Source organism: Diabrotica virgifera, chromosome 2 (genome assembly GCF_917563875.1).
Source record: "Diabrotica virgifera virgifera chromosome 2, PGI_DIABVI_V3a".
NCBI classification, from domain to species: Eukaryota; Metazoa; Arthropoda; class Insecta; order Coleoptera; family Chrysomelidae; genus Diabrotica; species Diabrotica virgifera.
The window spans coordinates 226,034,134-226,053,759 of NC_065444.1; the positions used below are offsets into that span (position 1 = coordinate 226,034,134).

A 19,626-nucleotide genomic window follows, 5' to 3' on the forward strand; every position below is an offset into this window, starting at 1 on the left:
ATACATAATTAGTGAAAAAATAATCCTATCATTTATACAAGTAAAGGTTATCCAAGAACATTCAAAAACTGAACGAAACCGAAATAGCCATCTCTACCTTTCTAATGACAATGTCACTGTCAACCTAATGTTTACATCTGCAGTTTCCATACCAGTGAGAATTTTACTACACGTAATTTGCCGTGTAAAGACAGAAAAAGTAGGGATAGCCGTAAAATAATTGCGAATTATGTACCCATAGCCTTAATTAATTGCTGTTCATCGTTTTTGATCCATTTTTTTTAACATACTTAAAAACTTGGTTAAAATCGATACTTTTTGACTTACGACCTTTTTACTAATCAGTACAGAATTTATTTAACAAGTGAACTCACAATATTTTCCTAATACAGTTGATCACCTTTGAAACCTTTTGAATCAGTAATATGCTCATAGAGTAAACTTAATAAAGGTGGAAGAATAAAAACAAAAAGAATCTTTTTTAAAAATGTACTTCTCAAATAACAAATTAACAACAAAACGAATACATAGTTTTTTATCAAAATAAGTAACTGTGCAAAAGTGCTTAATTCTAAATATAATAAGGTACATAATATATTAAACATACATCAAGGAGACATATTTAGCTGAAGATTATTGATGATGAACTTTTTGTATCAGTAGGTCGTAGAAATGAGCAAACATTTTCTAAAAACTTAAATTAAACATTAAATATTATGTTTATCTGGGATTAATCCACAATTTATTTTAACGAAAATTCATTTGTTATTTGACGTTTCGATTCCCATTCAGGGAAGCGCGGCTCAGAAATTTCAACTCGCTTCGGAAGCCACGCATCAAATAAATTCAATATTCAGTAGCGTTGTAATTGCGACTTGTGTTCAAATATTTGAGTAATTTTATTTTCAAAGAATTTTGTGGAGAATAGGCGGAGACCAACGTAGTATAAAAAGAGCAGAGATACTGAATAATATTGAACGTGTATAATTATTGTACAAAAATATGAAAAGTGAAATGGACACTATGCTAATGATAAAAACTTGGTTATTATCAAGCTTTGACAAGCTTGACTTAACCTCTTTTAAATCTAGGATAGTCCAGAAATTGGCTAATTTAAATCACGTCATAATGGAGATCTTTCACATCATAATGGACAATTCCTTTTTCAGCCAGATACATTAATCCATTCGCTGCCGATTACGTGCCAGCGCGTGATATGGTTATGTCAGTCAGGTGCCGTTCACGCGCTGGTGAGTGATATGGTTACTTCAGTTAGGTGCCGTTCAACAAAATGGCTCCTAACCGAGTTCCATCCTCTTAGGCAGCGAATGGTTTAAAGCGAGATATACATCTTGAGTGCAATCCCAGTAAACGTATTCCGGTACGTCCCTAGTGTTTCTCACAAAGTCCGTCAGACTCGTCTGGGAAACTTTCATCATCATGTCACAATTTAGGGGTGACCACAAAGGAAAGAAACTAAGTAATTCATTTAATATTGTTTTTTAATCTTTGTGTACCCAATAAAGTACGTGCCTCCTAGAGTCGAGATACGCGTAACAATAGATTGGCTAAAGGGCTTGATGAAGCAGCAGGACAATATATAGGATAAGAACTAACAAAATGCTCGAAGTACTTTACCCAGCCGCCAACATAATAAAAGAAATAGAGTCTAGAAGACTCCAATGGGCTGGACACCTCAGAAGACATTCTGACCAAAGAACAGAGACCTGAAAGCTATGGGCGTGGAAAATTGGATAGAGGTTGCTCAAGACAGAAGAGTAGGGGCATGTTATTGAATCGGCTAAACCCATGAAGGGTTGTAACGCCATGGAGTAAGTACGTAAGTAGACTATAACATATACATTTTTCTTAGGATTTTTCTTAAACATCTCCTCATAAAGCATCCTGAAAGGGGAGAACATTAGCAAATCTCATTGTTTCTCCAAAAATTAGAAATGTCATTGTTTCTCCAAAAATTTCATAATTTTATCATTGCATACTAATGTATCACGCACAACTGTCAATCTGACTTTGTTGCACCAAGAGAGCAAGTAAAAACGTAAATTCAACAACGACATACACGTCATTGTTGTCAATTCTGACTTTATTTCCCCACACAAATACGAGTATTGGTAATATAATACGTAATGTAATAATAATAATAATGTAGATGATGTAAATATATAAATGGTATATACTTATTATAAAATTTAAATTAACCAAAGGATTAACAATTCCAGAACGTTTTCGGTCTTACCAGACCATCATGAATGAAAACATCTTAAAACTAATCGAAACTAGCAACATAGCAAAGTGTACTAACCTATTATCTTCTGAAAATCTTAGATTTTAAAAAAGATATCAGTGTTCACTTCAAGGAAACATACAGATCTCTGCTCGAAAAAAAGACAAAACAGTCCTATGAGTGATACCAGTCAAAATTTGATTAGTATTGAGTATTATTAAGTATTTTTAGCAGAATCAAATTTTAGTTTTTAGCAATGTAATAAAATATGATGTACTATGTTGAATATTTTTAACTTCTTTTTTAAAACATAAAGATCGTAAGACTATGTTCTAAATTACAAAATTCATCAGCTAACTAGTTTCCCCGAAATACATGGCAGTGTGTATCACTTACTCAATTCTTGCATTTTTTGCTTCATATATAAATCTAACTGTGAGTAATCCAGTAAGGTATTTTGAACAAAGTTGTGTAGTATATTCGGCCATTGTTCGTCCAATATCACTAACTTATTCATCGCATTGGCCATATCGTCGAGTACATGAGAAATTTGTTGTTTTGCCTTATATCTAATAGTATTTTCTTCCTATAAAATTTAAATTCAATTAGATATGTCAAAAAAATTAACACTAAAGATCAATCCCATTTTTTAAAACAGAATGATGCTTTCGCACATGTGAAACAAATCTCTCTAAAAACAGAGATTTCAACTGGTTTTAGGTATGCTGGTCAACTTCATCTCAAAGACTCATATGAAGTATAAGTTTGGTGACTGACTAACCTTATCATATATGAGACAACTATTTGTTAAACCTTTAGGACCCAATATCTCCTAAAAAAACGAGAGCGCCGAAAGTAAAATACTATACAGAGTGGGCCAAATAAAAGTATCCACCTCGATATTTGGCAGTATTTATTAGATTTTAAGAGAATGACGAAACAGGTCGATTTTTGATCTAAGGGGGACACATTTTTACAGTATATACATCTGTCATTTGTCAACCCCCTCCCTTCCACGTCCCTCACCCCTTATTTTAGATAGCGAATAGGGGTTGTGTGCTAGCTCATTTGAAAGGTTATTCAATTCTCTATTCAATAATATAAACATTAACATAATTTTTTATACAGGGTGTCCAAGAAAATTTTTTTTAAATTAAATTAATTGACACAAAAAGATATATGTAATTTATTTAATTCAAAATACATTCTACTGCTGTCACAAAACAGAAAAACATGTTTTTTGATTTACAAACAAATAAACATTGCTTTTTGCTTAATTTCAATGTTCAAGCTGCCACCTATCTGCCTCTTGGTAGGTTGAATATTGAATTTAAGCAACAAACAATATTTATTTATAAAATAAACATTTTTTTCTGTTTTCTGTCAGCAGTAGAATGTATTTTGAGTTAAATAAATTACATACATTCTTCTTTTGTCAATTAATTTAATTTAAAATAATTTTTCTTGGACAAATACAAATAATTATGCCAATGTTAATATTACTGAATAGAGAATTGAATATCCTTTCAAATGAGCTAGCACACGACCCCTATTCCCTATTTAAAAATAAGGGGTGGGGGATGTCGAAGGGAGGGGGTTGACAAACGACAGATGTATGTACCGTAAAAATGTGTCCCCTTAGATCAAAAATTGACCTGTTTCGTCATTTTCTTATAATCTAATAAATACTGCCAAATATCGAGATCGATACTTTTATTTGGCCCACTCTGTATATTAAATTCTTAAACCCTTACTGAAATTAAAGTTTGTTATAATATAGTATACTATATCAGTTAGTTTTGTGGACTATGTATATAGTTTCAATGCATAAATTCTATTTGCATGTTTATACAGTGATGGGTGCGCTAATAACCGGCAAAATAACGGAAAAGACGGAAAACTTAATAAGTTGTGATATCAAAAGAGATAAAAGTGTAGAGGCAGAAAATTATTAATAGAAACCTATAAATTTACATTACATTGATAGTTTCCCACCTTTAGACGCATCGGAGTCAAACTGTCACAGGAAAATTTTTATAAAATTCTCCTCTCACCGTGGCAGTTGTCAAACTCCTCCGATATGTCTAAAGGTGGGAAACTATCAATATAATGTAAATTTTATAGGATTCTATTATTTTCCCACCTCTACTACTATCATCTCTTTTTATTTCGCAACGCATTATTTTTTCCGTCTTTTGCGTTATTTTGCCGGTTATTAGCGCACTCATCACTGTTACTATATTGTATACATGTCATTATTTTTCATGTAAAATTACCCCTTAAAGTTTGTCACACTTATATAGAAACACCCCGTATAATAATTTGAAAACACTTAAAAAATTTGAATTTCGCGCCAAAAATTTTGTAAAAAACAAAATTTCTAGGCAATAAAAACCTGCAAATTAAAAGAAAAAAGAAGTTTATACGATGATTAGAACCAAAGATATCGCCAAAAAAGGGAAAATACGTTTCGATTTTTTTGGAGGTTATGTTCAGGTCTAGGAGTCTAAAAATGTATTTTTGATCTTTTTTGGGTTGTATTTGAAGGAAAATAAGGCAGGTAAATTTTTAGAAAAAAGGCAGTTTTAAAATTGAAGCAGAGTCAAAACGGTTAAAGAAATATTCCGAAAAATGATTTTTCTTTGTTTTGACCATGATGCCCACACTATGAAAATCTGAAAAAAAATCATGGAGATAATTTGACATCCAATAAATAATATATTTTTTATGGCATTTTGTTCGGCCTAATTTTTTTAAACCAGGTTTAAAATTTTCAAAAGAAAAAAAAATCTGAATTTTGCGCCAAAAATTTTGAAAAAAATACTGTGTTAAAGAATACAAAAAAGCCTAAAAATTGAAAGCAAAAAGAAGTTTCTACAATGATTATAACCCAAGAAATCGCCAAAAAAACTAAAAAACACGTTTTAATTTATTGGGAGTTACGGGTGGGGTCTAACTTTTTTTATTGTTGGAATGCTTTTTCATTTAGGACAACCTGGTACTTATGTATTTTTATTTTTGGAATATCGCTGGGGACATTTTTCACTATCATAACTGGCTAGGCTAGATCCTTTAAATTGAATGAATGAATGAATGAACTTTATTCAACAAAAAAATTACAGCTTTGTATACATATATAAATAAAATATTTGAATAAAGTAGTACATATACCGATAAGTGTCTACACACTTGTTTCGGTTACATAATAATATAAATAGGTATAATTTATAATCTATAAAACTATGTATAAAAATTTGAAATTAAAATAATATAGATTATTTAATTCGAGGGAAATATAAATTCAAAAATATGTACAATATAAAATTTATAAAAATCAATTTAAGTTAAAAATATTAATGTCTTATAATATAATAAAAGGTAACAAAAACATTTAAATCTAACAATTCAATCTACCAATGGATCATTATAATATATCAAAGTAGTTGTGTATAATTGATCTGTCTGTATTCAAAAGAAATATTTTCAATTGGTGTTTAAAACTATATAAATTAACAATGTACCTAATATAGTCCGGAATAGTATTATATAGTTTGGGAGCCATGTAGGTATACGATTTTTGTGTACTAGTTTTATTCATAAGAGGAACAATAAAATGGTCTCTTTGACGAGTATTATATTGATGTGTTGGTAGTGCATCTAAACTTTTATTTGAATAATACCTGATGCCAGAACACAGATAGTATAACTGCCTTACATCCAAAATTTTCATTTCAGTATATAGACTATCAGATGCATACACTGTACTTCTGGACAAGATTAATTTAAGAAATTTTCTTTGCATAATTTCTAGGGAGGTGATATGTGTTTTATAAGTTGAACCCCATACTAAAATTCCATATCGCAGATGAGTTTCAACCAATGCAAAATATAAAGTTTTCAAGTGATTGGTAGGTACCAGTTGTTTTAGTTTTCTAAATTTGTACAGTATTACTCTTAATTTATTTATTAAATACTTTTAATGTAGATCCCATTTCATGTGGGGGTCTATAATAATCCCTAAATATTTCATTTTCTTTTCAGGTGCAATGGACATTGATTGTGTAATACATAAGTGGTTAAATTGAGGAGCACCCGAAGAATAGCAACTAAATGGTAGATAATTGGTTTTACTTAGGTTGACTGTTAATAATTTATAGTCCAACCATTTTTTAATTTTTAGAAAGTCAATTTCAGCTGTATGTTTTAGTTCTTCCCAATTGGTAGCATTATAGAATATTACGGTGTCATCTGCAAAGCCGATAATGCTTCCAGTAGATTCCAATGAAAATAAACCATTTATATATATATATTAAACAGGATAGGTCCAAGTATTGAACCTTGTGGAACTCCATAATCAATAATACGTGGACTACTCTCTACATCGCTTATTTTTACAGTTTGTTGTCTGTTAGTTAGATAACTATCAAACAGTTTTAGTGATTTATTTCGTATACCAATATCTTCCATAGCTTGCAAAAGTAAATGATGACTAACTGTGTCAAAAGCTTTTGATAGATCTATAAATATGCACAAACACGGCTTACTTTCATTAAGAGATTTATTTATTTTTGAGGTTAGTGAAAGAATGGCGTCTTGTGTGGATGTATTTTCCCTAAAACCAAATTGTTTTTCTGAAAGTATTTTGTACTTTCCTAGGTAAGATACTAATCTAGTTTTGATTACATTTTCAAATATTTTTGAAATGTGGGTAATGAGAGATATAGGTCGATAGTTATTCATATCAGTCGAGTTTCCTTTTTTATATACTGGAGTCACAATAGCATGCTTAAAAGCTGAAGGATAAATAGAACTGTCCACACATTTATTCAGTATGTATGTCAAAGGTTCAGTGATATAATCAGAAATACTTTTAATTGTTTCTGCTTTTATATTGTCAATACCGACTGCTTTACCATTTTTTAATCCGAATATTATTTTTTTTATTTCATCACTTGTAATCGGTGCAAATACAAAAGAATTAGAGACAGTACGTCTGTTAGAAATGTATTCATGATCTTGATGTATTTTAGTTGCCAGTTTTTTACCGATTTCACTAAAATGTTTATTGAATTCATTAGTAATATCCAACTTTTCGCTTAATAATTTGTTTGTGTTTGCTTGCTTTATACTGTCAATTCCTTCATCTCGTTTTTTCGTCTTGGTAATTTGTTGTACCACTTTCCATAGACTTTGACAGTTGCCTTCGTTGCTCTCAATTTGCTGTTGGTAATATCGAAATTTTGCTTTTTGTATTAGCGAAGTTAATTTATTTCTGTATATTTTGTATCTGTTTTTTAGAATAATGTTATTTGGGTCGTTATGAAGTTCAGTATACATTTTATTTTTTTTATTTACAGAAATTAGCAGTGCGCTTGTTATCCAAGGAGCGATTTTATCACGTTTCCTTCTTAGCTGTTTTTTCTCACTACACGCTTCCAGGTTATGTTTCAAGATTCTCGTAAATGTATTCGTCGCAACTTCTGGGTCCTGTAAAGAATATATTGAATCCCATTTAGTATTTTGAAATGTATAAGTTAACTTTGTTGTATTAATAATATTTCTGAATTTTCGAGCGTTTTTTTGTATGCTTCCACCAGTTACTAATTGTAGAATTGTTATATAATGATCAGTAACTGAAGATTTCAAGACTAGTGGCAAAACATTACTCCTTCTATTTTAAAATTTTATATAATTTTACAATTACTCCTTCTATTTTAAAAACGAAGTATAGTACTTAGAAAAGTTCGTTAAATAACTAACCTGTGAGAGTGAAGGCTTTTTCCACTGAAGCGCTTCCTTACTGATAACACTTTTTAAGTCTGGATCTGCATTAAGTAACCATTTCTTCGCATCTTGATCGAAAGCGTTGTTGCTTATGTCAATTCTCATCCGCACTAAGAGCGGTTGTAAAAGACTGTCGGGAAGAGACCAAAGAACTAAATCGCTTAGACCTTGATATTCTTCGTTAGCTGCTTTAACGTCGGTTTCCGTTATCTAAATATAAAATATATGGTTTTATCTAATTGAACAAAGCTATCGCAGATCAATAGAGCATTTAAGCACGTTTTAACCCTTATCCGGGCAAGGTGGGTCCAACGGGCCCGAGACGCAAATTCTTTTATCATAAACTGATAAAAAAAATTTAATTGAATTTAATGCATCACTGAATTTGTTTAGAAGTATGTTTCCTTCAACATAGTCATGATCTATTCAAAATATTAATTATCATTTTTGAAATTATTGCGTCGAAAGAATTTTGTCACGTAAAGGGGTAACACGGGCCCGTCGGACCCTATTTGTATTTATACCTAAAGTCTAAATCTTTGTTACAGAAGTTAATCTGACAGTCAGGTACTTAATGTTTTTGTGGATTATCTAAACGACTTTTATCATTCCGGAAATCCAATAATAAAGTCTAAACGTGTAACAAACAATGTAAACATCTCTTTGATGTGAACATCAAAGAGATGCTTACAATAGGTGATATATCTATTTTAAATGAATTTTAAAAACTGATAATCATTGTTGAAATGCAATAATATTGTTAGGTAGGTACATATACATATTTTGAAATAAATAATGCATCTGCTATCAGTCGTTTGATATCGATGTTAGTGGAAACAACTAAGCTCCTAAAATTATATTGAATTATAGCGAAAGTATATTGCAATAAAGAAAAATAAATGACTAATCTATGGTTTTTTTATTTTTATTGTTTTTTTAACCTAATACTTAATAACAATTTAATCTGTCATATCAATTTGCTATTCTGGTTGGGAATAAGATAATCTTGTGGCATAGTCCCAACTAAAATAGTAAATTGATATGACAAAGTATTAATTTGTAAAAGTAAAATAATAATATTCTTCTGACTTATGCGCTTTGTTCATTTGGTAAAGATTGTTTTTGTCGGTACTTTATACATGAGCTGCCAATGGCAGCTAATCTGGAAAGCTCAACGTAGGTGGCGCTCGTGTATTTGGAGGTCATGTCAACTTACGTCAATACTTCAAATCAATCTATTTCCAAGTAAATATTGCATATTTGTTTCGCTGTGTGAATTAAACTTGAGAAAATAAAATCCCTGAATGTTGTGCTGTGCATTTGTGCTCATCGAGAACATCAGGACACAGGTTTCCCAAAGATATTCTGATAAGAAAAAAGTGGATTGTAGCAATAAGAAGGGATAAATATGTGCCGAGAATAAATGCACGTATCTGCAATAAACATTTTGTTGAAACAGATTAAGTATTGCCCCCAGATTCGACTGTAAAAAATAGAATACTTCACTATAAAATTCAGATCAAAATTTATTATAAACGCACGGATTAAGATATGCAATTTTATATAGATTCACACTGTTGCCACATCTACAATCGCTTTTTATGGACTGAACATGTAAAAAAATTTATATTTGAAGTAATAATATAGAAAAATGTGAAATACTAATTTTAAATATTTCGCAAGTTTTCAATATTTTTTAGTGACTAAAACATAACCTGAGCAAACCTAACCTAGCGTCATCGAAAATAATATAAAAAAGTTAATAACTGAACATTTTAGTGATATATTATCTTTAAAATATTCTTTAAAATGACTAAAACATAACCTGAGCAAACCTAACCTAATCGAAAATAATATAAATAAGTTAATAACTGAAAATTAAAGTGACCTAGTACCATTCAAATATTCTTTAGTGACTAACACATAACCTGATCAAACCTAACCCTAATTTTTTCTAATTTCACCTTAAATTTAAGGCCGCCTTTCACGTAGACAAACACCGAAATAATTATACTTAATTAAATTAACACATTCTATATTTCCATAAGGAGTTATAATTTTTTTGCTTAATGCTTAATGCTTAAACCCAATTTACACCAAATGCGCAACTGTCATGGCAGCCATATTTTGAAAATATCACATTTTTAAATAATATAAACACAAAAATTAATGCTGAGCGCACTTAATTGTGAATTTTAAATTAATAAAAAAAGTAAGGCAGATCGCACATATCATATTATACACAGTTGTCAGACTCGTGTGGGGAGTTAATCAATACCAGATAAATACCCTCTGAGCTATAGAAATAAAACATTGAGACGATGATTAATATAGTTTATCATTCGATAAGTGTTTCCTTTTTCCAGTAACTCTCGCATCCCTTCTCAATTCGTTTTTCAACGCACAAACAGTCTCCAAGATCCGTATATTTCGGCCATAATTTATTATTTATTAAATCGTAATTAAAAACACCATATACAAACTTCACGAATAGTTAAAACTTTGACCTCCAACTACACTAGCGCCGCCAGGCGGGAGCAACGGCGTACATAGGTGCCATTACCATAATCTTTCCTCAGAAGGGTTTTCACACAATAATGAAAGGCAACAACACCGTAATCTTTTAAAATGGCCTGGTAGATTTACAAAAGTTTTTATTTATTTATTAATTAAGTCTTTATTTGGCTCCAAATGTTTATTACTTGTGAATATATATTTTTTCTACAAAAGTTTTCTTGCATTTCATTATTTTTTGCAAATATTTCAGGTAGAACGCACCCTCGAGGTAGACCGCATACTATGGTAGCACCTTTTTTTTAATCTAGACAATTTAAATTTAACTTTAATAAAAAATCAAAAAAGAATATTAGACATATATGGGTAAATATGAATAGTACATTCAAGAACAGTGGTGGGCCCAACGGACCCGAGTTGCCCGGTTACGTAAGTAAAATGTGTTGCCCGGATAAGGGTTAAACAGGTAAGATAATCAAGTTCGAAATCTAAATCCGAAATCAGAAAATCGATAAAGAATATAGCAATCAAGAGCAACCTTGTTGAAGATGAGGAAATTTCTGAGTAATCAAAGACTCAATCTGCAAATCCGATATCGGATGGTAAAATGTTATATCCACTCTGTTCTTCTTTATGAAGTAGAAGATTGCACTGTTAATGTTGATTTAATGTGGAAACTGGAAGCTTTCGAGATGTGGCTTTGTAATTGAGAATTTTGAAAATATCATATTACGACCGATCATATTACGAAATAAATGGTGTTGCATAGAATGGAAAGAGACACAGAACTTTTGACCATCATTAAAAGGAGAAACACAGCATATTTGGAGCACACACTTAGAAATTATAAGTGCGCGTTGTTGCAGCTGATAATGAAGGGTAAAATCGAAGGAAAAAGAGGCCATTTCTCGAAAACCATTCGCAACTGGACCGGGTTAAACACACAGACACTTTTAAGAACAGCAGAAAATAGAAGAGAAGAATTTGCAATGGTTATAGCCAACCTTCATCAGTGGAGTCGGCACTAGAAGTGGTAAGTTTGAAGACACATACGTTGATCCGTCTGGATCCGAGGTAGGGTATACTGAAACATGTAAGATCCTATTGGTACCGATTCATATACAGAGGGTTTAACGAATTGTGCTATTACGCCATTTATTTGGTTTTTAATTGCATCACAGTTTCAACCTCCACAAGAAACTATACCTCCGGAATTAGAAAACAGAAAAATGCTCACGTACTTAAAACCGCAGACGGAAAAATTTGTGATCACGAACAACAGTACAAAGAATGGGAGAGACCCATCAGTGACCTTTTTGACGATGCTTCTCGAGAAAATACTACCTGTGACAACCAATTAGACAGAGGTCCCAGTATACTAAAGTCAGAAGTCATAAAAGCAATACAACAAGCCAAAAACAATAAAGCACCTGGACCAGATCAAATCCCTGTTGAGCTACTTAAACTTTTAGATGTGGAAAACATTACCTACTTGACTACTTTCTTTAACAAAATTGACAACGAAGGAAAAATACCAGATGATTGGTTGGAGTCACTGTTTATAACATTACAAAAGAAAAGCAGGCCCACCAAATGCAGCGATTTTAGACTAATCAGTTTGATAAGTCACACACTTAAGATACTTTTACGCATTATACAAAACCGAGTATTCCTTCTGTGCGAAACTAGAATGGAATAATAAGCAATTTGGATTTAGAAATGGTCTAGGAACTAAAGAAGCACTATTTTGTATGCGCGTTTTATTACAAAAAAGGTTGTGAATTCCGAAAGAACGTTTATGTTTATTTCATCGACTTTGAGAAGGCATTCGACAGAGTACAACATGATACACTTTTCGATTACCTTCAGGCAGCAGGACTTGACCACTACGATATAAGACTGCTGAAATACTTATATTACAATCAAGTAGCCTCTATCCAAATTGGAGACAGTCGTACTGAAAAACTGCGGATAAAACGTGGAGTGCGACAAGGTTGTGTTTTATCACCCACCCGTTTTAATCTGTACTCTGAAGAAATCTTTAGGGAGGCTTTGGATGACAGACAAGAGGGAGTAAGGCTAGGCGGAGAAGTAATCAACAATATTAGATACACGCTGATGATACAGCCATTCTTGCTGAAAATTTACAAGATCTTCAGACACTACTAAATCTAGTCAGTGAAGCAAGTTATCCGAGAGGCCTTAAAATCAACATTTCAAAAACAAAGTGGATGGCAGTTGGAAAGATTAATATATATCAAGGTCAGCTTTCCCTTGATGGAGAGGAGTTAGAACAGGTAAATCATTTCAAGTACCTTGGCAGCTGGTTAAATGTAAATTGTGATTGATGAAAAGATAATAACTAGGATCGAAATATTACGGAAGGTTTTTATGACCTGGAAACCAGTTTTATGTAAGAGAAACCTGTCGATAAATATTCGAAAGAAGGTGCTGAAATGTTATTTGTGGTCTATCCTATTGTATGGTTGTGAGACGTGGACGTTAAAAACCACAATGCTAAACAAAATAGAAGCATTCGAGTTGTGGTGCTATCGACGAATCCTAAAGATATCGTGGGTTTCGCACACTTCCAATGAAGATGTTCTTCAAATGGTGAATTCGGAACGTCTGCTCATAAGCATCATAAAGAGGAGAAAAACAGAATACTTCGGCCTTATAATTAGAGGACCTAAATAATATCTGCTTCGCCTTATAATACAAGGAAAAGTGGAGGGAAAGAGATGGATTGGTGGAAAGAAACTTTCATGGCTGCGTAATATTAGACAATGGTGTGGCTGCACAGTAGAAGAGAGATTTCAGGAAATTGTAAACATGATGACGGCCAACGTCTGAATACAGACACGGCACCTAAAGAAGAATTGCATCAAAAGCGTTGGCAAGGCTTATGCGGAAGTCCTTTATTAACGCACATTTCATACAGCAGGAAAGGTAGAAACTGAGTCGTGTTTCGTTGATGGCCATCAGATTCAGTGGCACCGTGGTCGCTACTTACTAGAAGTGGGAAGTTAGAAGACACATTCGTCAATCCGTGGCTTATTTGTAATTCTCAAAACAGGTAATAGCGCTTCTTGCTGGTGCTTAAAGTAAACTAAAAGTTTACATAAAGAACAATGCAATACAGAATGTAGTGAGATGGGGAAGGCAAAGACAAAGAGAATGGTACAATCATGTTAAAAGGATGGGGGAGCACAGATTACCAAGAATTACGCAAGAAGGAATACCAGCTGGCATGCGGTCATTAAAGAGATGAATCAACAGATCATCACATCTCAATTACAAACAGAAGAAAAGAGAAGGATATTAAACGTAGATATTGTAGTAAAATTCTAACAGACCTCATCAGACAAAAACTCACTCAGTTCACAGAAAAAAATTGGGGACTACAAGCAAGGATTCAGAAAAGGCAGATCCACTACACATGCGATCCACATAATTACACAAACAATCGAAAAATGCCACGAACACAACATATAACTTCACATCCTCTTCGTAGACTTCAGACAAGCCTTTGACTGTATTGGAAGGAATAAATTATTTATTGAAATGAAAAATCAAGATATACCAGCAAAGTTAATCAGATTAACAAAAATGACTATGGATCGATCTCGAGCTAAAGTAATGACAGAGGAAGGTAGCAAGCACAAAATCAATTGCAATAGAAATAGTCCAGTCGGGTTAGACGAATAACAGGCCTAACCTTGCATTAGGAGCTGCTCCAAATTTTAGTTTTCTAATCTTTAGGGGGTCAATAGTAGTGTAAATTTAAAATCTCCACTGAATTGCGCTGTTGCGTTAGCCGCCATCTTGATTTTAAACGACAACCGTTTTTGCTCAATATCTCCGCCATTTTTAACTTTTCGACAAAAAGTATAACAATCTGATTTTTCATCATTTCTATTCTTACAATTTTTTCGTGCCGTCGATATTTTCCGAGTTATGGCGGAAAATAGTGACAGTTAGAGCATACTTATTGAATTATCTCGTTTATTATTAGTTTTACGACAAAAATGTCCCTATACAAAAATAGAGAGAATTAAATTCTATACAATTTTAATATCTTTCATTTTTTGCTAAAGTTAATATTTAAGGTAGTACGTATACGATAATGGCGCGAGCGTAAGACCCAATTGATTTTGTAGCAATTGTTTTTGTTCAATATCTACGCCATTTTCAACTAAAATTGTCCCAAATATGATTTCATACAATTTCTTTTTAACAATTTTTTTCATGCGGTTGATATTTTCCGAGTTAAGTTGGAAAATAGTAAAAAGTGGTAAGGGGAGCATAATTACTAAATTGAATATTGTTTCTGAGCTGCCCCAAATTTTATAATTCTATCCTTTAGGGGAGATCAATAGCAGTGTAAATTTAAAATCTCGACTGAATTCCGCCGTTGCATTAGCGGCCATATTGATTTTAATAGAGAACCGTATCCGCCATTTTCAACTTTTCGACAAAAATGATAGGAACTAAAATTGTTAGAGACGCAGTTTCTTATAATTTCTTTTTCACAATTTTTTTATGCGATCAATATTCTCCGAGTTAAGGGGGAAAATAGTGGAAGCCGGAGGAGAAGCATAATTATTGAATTGTCTCATTTATTATTAACTTACCGACATAATTGTACATAAACAAAAATAAAGAGATTTATATTTTATACAATTTTTGAAACTTACAATGAAACACCAATCAAACTAAGTACAGCTGGTTCCTAAAAAAACTGATACGACTCTTAGTAAGATTTGATCATTTTGAGCAGTGTATTTGATTGGTTTGACATTTATTATATTTATTATGACAGACAAATCATAAAATAAACAAACAAACAACTGATTATAGATGTTAATAATTAAATGAATTATTCATAAATTGTAATAATTATTCAGGATATTTTTTTGAATTCCTGCATTTTATAAAGAGGTTTAGTTCTTGCAGTTTTCGCATCTTCAGAAGGATTTTCTTCTAATCTCTCCAAAAGCGTACGATCTTCATGAGCGGTAGATATTTTTGGTCTTCCAGAACCTTGCTTTCTTTCGAGAGTTTCTTGTTCTCTCCGTCTTTTATTAATGTAAAGAAAAACTATTGTTTATTTTTCTTTAATAGCTTTTCTTTTAATATTTATTTATATTCTCATTTTGTTACGCCACTGTCAAAACATTAAGTTCTTCTTTTTATTTTTATGTTGACTTATGACGTGTGAGGTGTTTTGACAGTGACAATTAATTAATTTCGATGATTGAAATATTTGTTACCTGCTGAGTATTATAAACTAAAATCTAGAATATAAGCTTTAAATGTTGTTTCTTTTTCTTACAGGTAACGTTTTTGTAAATCGTTAATATTGTACATAAAATAATAAAGTTCCTTTTTCTTACAGAGAGAAACACAATTGAGTTTTTTATTCACCAAAAGTTTGATGGTTAAAAACATTATTACAAAACAACATTTTTGCTGATAGAAATATAATAATTTTCCATTATAAAATGGCAAAACTGAGATTTGAATTTACCGTTAAATCATTGCAGACTGATACAAAAACAAATATCATCAGGATCACCTCAATTGAGACAGGAAAATGAAATTTTTTCAATACCTAATGATATGCAAAATATTTCCTATCATAAAAAAATCCAGACGACAGCAGCTTTTGAGAAAGTAAAACGGGTTCTAACAAAACGGGGCACTACAAGAAAAGTTTGGATCGCAGATGAAGATATTTTGAAAGTTTATATGGACGAATATGGGAATATACAATTCAATGATTTTCTCTTAGAACAACAAAGCATTCAAGGGAGAGAATCTTTAACATCCACACCTGGTATCTCACTAGATACGTTAGAACAGATCTTAGAGAGAGTATCAAAGTCAAATGAAACACAATGTATTGAATCCTTTAAGGCCGGCCATTGGTAATGTTATAAGTATAGCCGATCCCATCACCTTTATAAAGTACACCACTCATAATCTAGAGCATATATGTATACCGAAAAATGCTTAACCTACTAACAATATATGTCGCTAGTTCCAGCCATATTTTTGTTATCCTACCTGTTGTGTATTGTTTATAAAAAAATGTGAAAGTTTTGCTTTTTTCTCAATAAATATAAGAGCGTTTATATCTAAATTACTTAAGTATTTAAATGAATTTCATGATAAAATTCCGTTTAGCACTACAGTAGAAGTAATGGAAGGATATAACGTTAAAAAAATGTGAATTAATAAAGTACTTTTTGCGTGGTGTACTTTTAAAATAAATTTCTGAAATTAATAGAAATTGGCATGTGAAACGTAAATATTCGACATATAATACGAATACAGTATAGGAATCTGTAAGAATCTAAGCTCTGTTAATGTAGCCATTATGTATAAGATGGCGCTACGAAAAATATTATATACATGTGCAAAATTCAGGAGCGGTATGGCCCGTTTGAAACTTTCCTTTGGAAATTTCGGTACTGTATAGAGAGTAATACCGTTTTGAGGGATGCGGGTGGTTCATTATTGCGTACTTGGAATAATATCAGGGCCCCGTAACCGGGCGTGCAACGCGTGCGGTGCACGCGTGCGTAACCCCAATGGGGCGCCAAACCGAAGGATTGGTAAATAAGAAATATTTATTTTAAATGAGATAATCATTTTTTATATACAATTTTATTTATTTCATGAACAGCTAGAGAAATCTCAAAAATCAAATATTGTGTTATTACTGAAAAAATGATTATTATTCCCGTCCTGAAATGTTGAACGTACTCCGTCTAAAATATATTACATTTTATTGTCCCTTCCTAATTTTTTTCTTTGAAGTATGTAGATAGATTGAATTACGCTTGCCATATGAAAATCAAACATCAAATCACACTCCTTGACGACTAGAAACATAAATTAGTACCCATAACGCAACTTAGCAGTTTTACTCCTATAAAGTGAATCTTTTACTCTAATGATAATTACCCTTAAGTAAACACATACTCTATGAATTATGATTATGTATTTAACTTGGGTATTACCTTTTCCCGTAAAATTAATAATGTATTAATAATAATTAAAATTAATAATTAATAAAATTAATATGAAACCATATGGTTGCTAGTTATGCAGACACCCTATATAAAATTTGTTTGAAAACTTTGATATAACAAAATATTATTGTTTATTTACTTGAATGTATATTTTTAATTTAATACACAGGGTGCTTCATTCATGTTGCAAAAAAATTTAAGGGGAAAGACGCAAAATGTCGCCTCTCAAAATTTTCCTGTGTTTTAAATGTGTTCATTTTTTTCGAATACTGAGAAAACTAATAAGTATTTTTAAAAAAATTAAACGCAGAATGAAAGAAAACGTTATTGCCGAGGGCCGACAGTCCCTTAGAATAAATAAAAAGTTTCTTTTGAATTAAATATTTGCAATTCACTAAATTTTCTCTGTTTTCACTAAGTTTTCAGGAGAAGTTTTTTCAGGAGAAGAATAGGAGAAGTTTTAATTGTAGAACAGTTTAAAAATTTGGAACGTCAGATTACGAAAACGCTCCATGTATTTTTTCGAACAGAACTTCCAATTGATTTGTTACTGTTTCATTAATCTCTCATGCAAAAATCATATTGCTATTTATCAAAAATATAATTCCTGCCATTTGACATGTTCTTCGTGTTAAACTTATTAAAATGCCCAGTTAATACCAGTCTGATTTTTGCATAAGAGTTTAATGAAATCGTAACAAATCAGTTGGAAGTTCTGTCAGACAAAATACATGGAACGTTTTCGTAGTCTGATGTTCCAAATTTTTAACCTGTTCCACAATTAAAGCTTCGCCTGTTTCAGTGTTCCCGTACATCAAAGTTTGTCCGACTAGACACAGTTAAGTTAAAAATTTTCAGCTTGTTATTAATCAACTTCTTTTTTGTACGCGAGATCCAAGCCTATAATTCAAATTTAACTTATAAATAAGTGATTTTTACTCAGGTCAGCCGTTATGATGAAACATTTTATTTTAGGGAAAATAGTATGGTATAGTTAGACCCATACCCAGACATCCAAAGTATCCTCCAACACCAAATTGTTCTATATGGTCCACATAATGTTCAGAAAAAAGTCACACCATTTTGAGCGTCGGGTTTGGGGGGGAGAGGGGGGAGAAATCGGTAAATTCGTAGTTTTTTACGTTTTTCGTCAATATTTCTAAAACTATGCGATTTAGCATGAACAACCTTCTATACAAAATTGTTCTACATTAAATTTGAAACAAAAAAGGTCCTATGCATAACCCTTCTAAAATGAACGGTTCCAAAGTTACGGAGGTAGTATGTTATAATTGGTCCAAAAAAGGCCTAACCCAGACATCCGAAGTAAAAGTTTTCCTGCAACACCAAATTGTTCTATATGGTCCACATATGAGTGATCGCGTCTAACCTTAATTTATACCGTTTTTTTTTTAGTTGTTATATGCATGTTTATCCGATTTTTTTGCCGGTACGGCGAGATCTATTTCAAAAATCTTCTAGTTTCCTCCAAATAATATTTTTTCTAGATTTGTTGTGATATTCTAAATAAAATAAGTTTCTTGACATTTTTCTCCAAAGTTAATGGTTTTAAAGTTATAAGCGATTTAAATCCGAAAAATGCCAAAACGCATTTTTGGATTTTAAATCGCTTATAACTTTAAAACTGTTAACTTTTGAGAAAAATGTCAAGAAACTTATTTTATTTAAAATGTCCCAAAAAATCTAGAAAAAATATTTTTTGGAGGAAAACTGGAGATTTTTGAAATAGAGCGCGCCGCACCGACAAAAAAATCGGATGGACATGTATATTTAACAATTAAAACACGACGGTTTAAATTAGGGTTAGACACAATCACTCTTTAGAATCTTCAAGCTGAATGTTTAAACTTCAATTTAAGAATCTGGCAACCTCAAAAGTTCTAATTTAAATATGAGTTTTTAGGCCTCGTAAATGAGCATTTTCGCACTTTTCAGATTTTAAATCGCCTATAACTCGAAAACTATCAATTTTTGAAAAAAATTACAAGATACCTTTCTTGTTTAGAATGACCCACTAAACTT

The 19,626-nt window shown here is 31.8% G+C and overlaps 2 protein-coding genes across 4 annotated transcripts in view; one reads left to right on the forward strand and one right to left on the reverse strand.

The window, feature by feature from the left end:
- The window catches only part of LOC126880453 (molybdopterin synthase catalytic subunit), a 67,795-nt gene extending 60,073 nt beyond the window's left edge, over positions 1–7,722 (forward strand). The window contains exon 5 of the mRNA XM_050644319.1: positions 7,603–7,722. Coding sequence (XP_050500276.1) covers positions 7,603–7,707 — 105 coding nt within the window. The 3' untranslated portion in view covers positions 7,708–7,722. The remainder of the gene's footprint in view (positions 1–7,602) is intronic.
- The window catches only part of LOC126880446 (leucine-rich repeat-containing protein 49), a 53,107-nt gene continuing 33,956 nt past the window's right edge, over positions 476–19,626 (reverse strand). For 2 of the 3 annotated variants that reach the window (XM_050644307.1, XM_050644305.1), the window contains 2 exons: positions 8,006–8,239; positions 476–2,831 (listed from right to left, as the gene is read on the reverse strand). In XM_050644307.1, the coding sequence (XP_050500264.1) occupies positions 2,634–2,831; positions 8,006–8,239 (432 nt within the window). In that variant the 3' untranslated portion in view covers positions 476–2,633. The remainder of the gene's footprint in view (positions 2,832–8,005; positions 8,240–19,626) is intronic. The other variant, XM_050644306.1, reaches the window with a different exon arrangement.